This window comes from Mobula hypostoma, chromosome 6 (genome assembly GCF_963921235.1).
Source record: "Mobula hypostoma chromosome 6, sMobHyp1.1, whole genome shotgun sequence".
NCBI classification, from domain to species: Eukaryota; Metazoa; Chordata; class Chondrichthyes; order Myliobatiformes; family Myliobatidae; genus Mobula; species Mobula hypostoma.
Window position 1 is genome coordinate 41,468,116 of NC_086102.1, and position 7,096 is coordinate 41,475,211.

The window sequence follows — 7,096 nt, forward strand, 5'->3', positions numbered from 1 at the left end:
TTCCGGGGAATTTTTCATGCTCCAACGGCTCTTCTGTGCTTGCAGTCACAAATGTTCACTAACGCCGAAAAAGAGCAAACAGTCACTCCCTCTTAGCAAAGTTTGCCTGATTTTAAAATATTACATCTAAAGTCTTGACATTCTCTATTCCAATGAATTAGTCTCATTTCCAAATTTCAAACAGACATCAATGAACAGTTTTAGCCTGGGATGGGTGGACATTGAACAGTATGCGCTGTTCTCTCTCACATTGAGAAAACTCGCCATTCGCAGTCAAGAAGATTGTCACCACTGTTAATGAGGTGCTCTTTGGTCTGTGTGCATTACTTCCTACGTGACAAGGAGCTCGTTTTGAACTGACGTGTTTGAGTTTTACTTCGGGTCCGCTTTGAGAGTTCCCGGGGGCTTTGGTAACCTGAACGACAATGTGACAACAGCTCTTTTCGCTGCGACTCGACTGTGAATGGATAGTTGTTCTAACCCACCTAGTTCCTTCGTTACAGAGCATTCAAAGCAAAAAGGCGGTTCAGAATCCATTAAGGAAAACATAATTCTCCGATTTTCTGCAGATGCCGCACCTCAGGGAGGACAACCGTTACACAATTCAAAGAAAAAGTTGTTCATCCAGGCAGCATGGGAGTAAAGAAAATAACAGAAAACAATATTAAACCGCAGTACATATGTTCCGATATATTGGCCTGAGGTTTTCTTCTTGAAATTGCAAACTTTTCGTTTGCCAACTTTGCAGTACTTCCTGTAGTTGCAATCAGCTGCGGCAGTTTGGTAATCGCCAGCGAGGTTGTGTCATGCGACGAGAGCCCATAAATTGCGGGACCGGGACCGGGTTCGCTTGTCACCAGGCGGAGTGTCGGCGAGGATAACCATGAGCACTCAGACCGCTTGTGGCGGGGTCGACGAGGAGAAGCCTGTCACCCAGGAGGTTCAACAGCTTGCCGATTCAGTGAGTGCACTTTATGTACAGCGTCATGACTCTGAATCTTCCTCTCGAAGCGTTACCGTATACACGTCCACCCCAATGCTTTGAGCATAAGGAAACTTTTCAAAGTGGGTCACGGAGATTGAACTCGGAAAAAATTCCAAATAGTGGACGGTAAAGCCCAGCGGGTGGGAGGTGAGGCCAAGGAGGAAGGTCGAATTCGTGGTGGAGCTTAAGGTGACTTGAGTGTGAAGAAAGAGGTTCAGAACTCTCTCACTGACTACCCGGTTTAACTGTTTTTTTCTGCACGGTTAGACAGTTGTGGTTTTGGAAATGGGTGTGCCTTGATTGCACAAAGGATGAAGTTGAATTTGGGAAAGCTGCTTGTGTAATAATGCTGAAGGTAGGTAGGGATAATGGCTGGCGAGGATAGCGGTGTTATAAGGATGAAGTCTTTCTGTCATTCAGATGATAGGTGTAGAGCTGGGAGAAGAGATTTTTAAAAGGAGGATCGTGAACTCAAGCTGAGAGATACAAGTTTCATTGGAATCGAGGTTGCAATCATTGCCGGCAGGTGGTAAGAGTGGGCTCCCTCACTTCTGCCCCTCTGAGAAATAATAATGAGGGACGAGGAGATGGCTGATGAACTAAATGAGTATTTTGCATCAGTCTTCACTGTGGAAGACGCTAGCAGTATGTCTGATGTAGTGTGTGAAGAAAGGGAAGTGGGTTCAGTTACTATTGAAAGAGAGAAGCTGCTCAAAAAGCTGAAAGACCTAAAGTTACATAAGTTGCTCTGACCAGAGGAACTGACCCCTAGGGTTCTGAAAGAGGCAGCGCTAGAGATTATGGTGGCATTAGAAATGATTTTTCAAAAATCATTGTGCCAGGAGACTGGAAAATTGGAAATGTCACACTACTCTTTAAGAAAGGAGGAAGGCAGCAGAAAAGAAATTGTAGACCAGTTAGCCTGACCTCAGTGGTTGGGAAGATGTTATTCAATCGTTAAGGATGAGGTGATGGAGTACTTGGTGACCCAGGACAAGAAAGTACAAAGTCAGCATGGTTTCCTTCAGGGAAAATCTTGCCTGACGGACCTGTTGGAATTCTTCGAGAAGATTACAAGTAGGATAGATAAAGGGGATGCAATGGATGTTGTAGATTTGGACTTTCAAAAGGCCTTTGACAAGGTGCCATACATGAGGCTGCTTACCAAGAGCCTATGGTATAATAGGAAAGTTACTAACATGCTTAGAGCATTGGTTGATTGGTAGGAGGCAGCGAGTGAGAATAAAAGGATCCTTTTGTGGTTGGCTGCCAGTGACTAGTGGTGTTCCGTGGGGGTCGATGTTGGGACCACTTCTTTTTATGCTGTGTGTAAATGATTTAGATGACAGAATAGATTACTTTGTTGCCAAGTGAAGATTGGTGAAGGGGCAGGTAGTGTTGAGGAAACAAGTAGGATGCAGAAGGACTTAGATTATGAGAATGGGAAAGAAAGTGGCAAATGAAAAGCATTGTTGGAAAGTGCATGGTAGTAGAAATAAATGTGCGGATTATTTTCTAAACAGAGAGAAAATCCAGGAATCTGAGATGCAGAGGGACTTGGGAGTCCTTGTGCAGAACACCCGGAAAGTTAACTTGCAGGTTGAGTCAGTGATGAGGAATTTCAAGAGGCCTAGAATACAAGAGCAAGGATCTGATGCTGAGGCTTTATAAGGCACTGGTGAGGTCCCACCTTGTGTACTGTAAACAGTTTTGGGCCCCTCATCTTAGAAAAGATGTGCTGGCATTGCAGAGGATCCAGAGAAGGTTCATAATGATGATTTCAGGATTAACATACGAGGAATGTTTGATGTCTCTGGGTCCGTACTCACTACAATTCAGAAGGGTGGGGGTGGGGTGATCTCACTGAAACCTTTCAAATGTTAAAAGGTCTAGCCAGAGTAGATGTTGAAAGGATGTTTCCCATGGTGGAAGAGTCTAGGACAAGAGGGCACAGCCTTGGGATAGAGGGGCGTCCTTTCAAAACAGATGCAGAGAAATTTCTTTGGACAGAAGGGTGGTGAATTTGTTGCCACATGCAGCTGTGGAGGGCAGGTCCTTGGGTGTAGTTAAGGCAGAGATTGATAGGTTCTTGATTGTACATGGTATCAAAGGTTACAGGGAGAAGGCTGGGAATTGGGGTTGAGGAGGAGAAGGAAAAATGATCAGCCATGTTTGAATGACAGAGCAGACCCGATGGGCCAGATGGCTAATCCTGCTCCTATATCTTATGGTCTATCTCAGTTAAGGCATGATAGGTGCACTGAGATATTCAGGGTGGTAATGTGTTTTAACATGTAAACCTAAGCAAGTTGTTTTGGGACCAATGTGAACCTATTTCTGACCCACTAAGAAAATCCACACGTTATTGCTGAGTTAGAAAGCAAATTAGAAAATAGATCGGCATTAGAAAAATTATTTAGGTCTAGTCACTTCCAAGCTATTAATGCAGTCATATCCTAGGAGTGAACTATGAAAAGGGAGCAGGAAAAAGTCATGCCCCATATTGAAATGGTTGTGATGTATAGGTAGAGTACAAGTAGAATTTCAGCTTCAAAGAATAAACTGTATTCACATCACCTCCAAATATGGTGAGAGAGGCTGGAAATTATTTGGAGGTAGAGTAGAAGGCATACTGTTGGAGTGACTTCTATTGGCTTTATAGATGACTCTCCTAATGATTTATATTGCTCTTCTCATCAACAGTAATATTGCTAACGTAAGCACCCCTAGTCTAAATGTTTGTTGTTTTTTTTTGGAAAATAGAGAATTAACACAAGTAAAGGGAAAGATTTGGGAAAGGGATAAAAAAAATGAAAAAATTAAGTAAATAAGTACATAGGGATTGGATAATTATGTCTGCGGGCAGGAACAAGCACGAACAAATTGGGATATAAACACCTACAATGGTTGGTATATAGGCTTGTATGTAACATTTTGGACCAGTGGAAATGGTCCAGAAGGGTTGTATGGAAACTATTATTACCATTTTTCTTAACAACTAATTTCATTACTTAGCCTAATAGGTTAGATTTACCACAGTACATAATTATCTATTTAAATGTTTATTTTGCTTTTATATCATCTCAATGTGTACTTAAGAATGTATAAATAATTGTAGTTTTATACATATAAAAAAATGGAAAAGGTTATATGTGTGAAAAAAGTACATGATAATTGTGAACTCCTTATCCAAATAAAAATAAAATTTAAAAAAAAAGAAAATTAAAAAAAAAAGAACTAAGTTTTGCAGAAATGTGTGGAGTGAAGAACAAAAAAAGTGGCAAAGACAAGAAGCCCAGAGTTCAAAAACTCTTTGTCCTAGTGCTCTGTACATGGATGGGAAGGACTGAGTGATATGGTCTGTGTGCTGGAGATGGGATTAGGCAGATCAAGTCAGCATGAGCTGGATGCTGGAAGAGCCAGACTTTGTGCTGTAGTACTCCATGACTTCATCTGGAAACCAGACTTAGTTGATATGAATTGGAAAAACCAGAACTACAGATACTGGAAATGGGTTGGAATGTTTGTTGATGGAAAATATGAGTGACCATAAAGTACATTGACATGAAACAGTTTAAGTTTCTCTTTCCACCATACTCCCTGCACTTGTCAGTATTCCCATAATTCCTAAATTATTTCTGCTTCAACTGACCTAACTTCACCGATCACCTGCCAGCTTGTACTCATTCCCCTCTCACTCCACCCCCATCACATTCTGGATTCTTCTTCCTCCTATCCAGTCCTGATGAAAACACAGACTATTTATTCCTGTCCATAGATGCTGTTTGACCCTCTGAGTTCCTCCAGCATTTTGTGTGTGCTGCTCTGGATTTTCAGCACCTGCAGAATCTCCTGAGTTTATGATTCTGAAGGTATGTCCAGTTTTATGGCCACAAGCGTAACAATTTGTCAGTAAGCAGATAGGGATTTGCTTTTTTTAAAAAAAAATACGTTTTAAGAGCAAGAACTTTAAATGTAAATTGAATGTCCGGATATCCTAGAATGTGGCCTCTGAAAGTGACAATTAAAGTTGCTAATGGAGTAAAATTACAGTGGCTGGTTCATGGGGCAGAGTTGTGTAATTCTAAAGTAAAAATACGAATTAAGTTTAATTTGAATTAAGTTCCTTCAGTCATTTGTCCTTCCTATAGTGCGAGGTTTCTGCTCTGTACAAAGTGCAAATGACATCCTATTTGATCATTACCCATCTATTCCTGCTTTAATCGGCAGAGTTGTACAACAGAGGCAGCTATGGTTTTCCTTCCTACACTTGGATGACTCTAACATGGACTCATGGAATCCATGTCCCAGCACTTGGCAGTAACATGCAAAACTGCTGGTTGTCAAGAACATTGATTGCATCTAGCTTTATCTAATCCCATTCTCACTGGTATGACTTCTATTATTCAGTTTCCGATCATCATTCAGATTGTCGTCTTTAATGTGCCCAACTTTGCCCTTGCTCTGGATTTAACTCGTGCACTAGGCAATGAGTATATTTAATTCAGCTCCCTCTTCAGTGATTGCATTTAAACTATTTTTCATGGTCTTAATCTCCTAATCACTATCTCCTTCAACCCAGAAAAAAACAGAACTTCTCCATCTCACTAAATTTAGACTCATCCCTTCACGTTTGGTAACATGGCTTTCACCGGTCAATCTTTAACTTGTACCTTTTCCAAGATGTTTCCTAAACCCTTCTAGAACATATAGAGTACCAAACAGGGAAAGGCCATTCAGCCCACAATGTTTTGCCGAACCAGCTAAAAGGCAAATCAAGAACACCCAAACCCTAATACCTACAGCATGTCCATATCCCTCCATCCTCATATCCACGTGCCTATCCAAACAGCTCTTAAGAGCCTCTAATGTATTTGCCTCTCTCACCATAGCAGCCAGTGTAGTCCAAGCATGCACTAGCCTGTGGCACAGGGAGTAATCCGGAGATTCCACCTTCAGTTTCCCCTTGGAAGCGCGGCAACGTTCAATAATGCTCTTGTTAAGGGTCGTAGAACATTTCCAACAGTGAAAATGCAAATATTTGTGTTGATTTTAAGGATATTTAGGGGAACTTGAATTTGTGATCACAGCATACGAGCTAAAATGCAATTTGCCCTTGTTTCCTGAATGCCTCAGGTTCTGGGATACTTCTCCTTATTAAAGATGTAGAAATGAAAGTAATTCAGAATCAAACCCTTGTTTCTCAGGTGAAGCCTCAGGTTGAAGAGAAAGCTGGAAAAACATTTGACACATTTGTTGTCACAGTCTACAAAACACAAGTTGTAGCTGGGATCAACCACTTTTTTAAAGTAAGTTTATCCTTCTAGGCCTTTAGTTATTTCAAAAAATCTTGGCTGTTTCTAATTCATTCACATTGTACGTTACTAAGCTCATGCAGGATAACTTTTGTAACTTAACTTTTTCTGCTTTCTACCATATCAGAGCTTCCATTTTGTCCTGTCATTTCACCCAATATTTCTGCATTTGTTTAGTTCTGATAAAATAGTGTTTTAAACCATAAGTGCAGTAGTTTGAGATTTTTTATTGTGCTAATAAGACTTCACTTATTAGAACATAGGTTGAGATGCTAGCTTGAACAATTTTATTTTGTTTTGTTAGATCCATGTTGGTGGCAGTGACTACATTCACGTCAAAGTATATGAAAAGCTTCCTTGTCATGGCAGTGAAAAGGAGGTACTGGGCATCCAGAACAACAAATCAAAGGATGAAGAACTAACTTTCTTTTGAATACAAAATATCTTACTGTCAGTGCTCTAGGCTTATGCAAAAGTAGTTTGTTTTATATTTTTAAGCATCTCTCTTTTGGCTTTATCAAAACTGGGGACATTCTTATTTTGCATCAACTTCCAGCCATATAAACCATATCATATGGTTGGGAGAAGAGTGCAGAGGTTCAAGAAGTTTGATTATGTATACCATCCTTGAACAAACATGAAAGATTTTTTATAATCAAAGGTTATTGTGGTGAATTCAATTTGTGTAAGGAAAAAATCGGGCATAATTTTTGAACTAAATTGTTTTTGTTGAGATTATGTATACTTTTTATTGTACTCTGCAGTTTATTTTAAGAAATAAATGCACTTGCTACTG

General features: G+C 40.3%; 1 protein-coding gene across 1 annotated transcript; it reads left to right on the forward strand.

The window, feature by feature from the left end:
- The first annotated feature begins 434 nt into the window (after positions 1–434).
- LOC134347514 (cystatin-B-like) lies at positions 435–7,096 on the forward strand. Its single transcript, XM_063049855.1, has 3 exons — positions 435–961; positions 6,193–6,294; positions 6,605–7,096. Exons 1-3 carry the CDS (start codon positions 884–886, stop codon positions 6,731–6,733), a joined length of 309 nt encoding a protein of 102 aa, XP_062905925.1. The 5' UTR covers positions 435–883; the 3' UTR covers positions 6,734–7,096.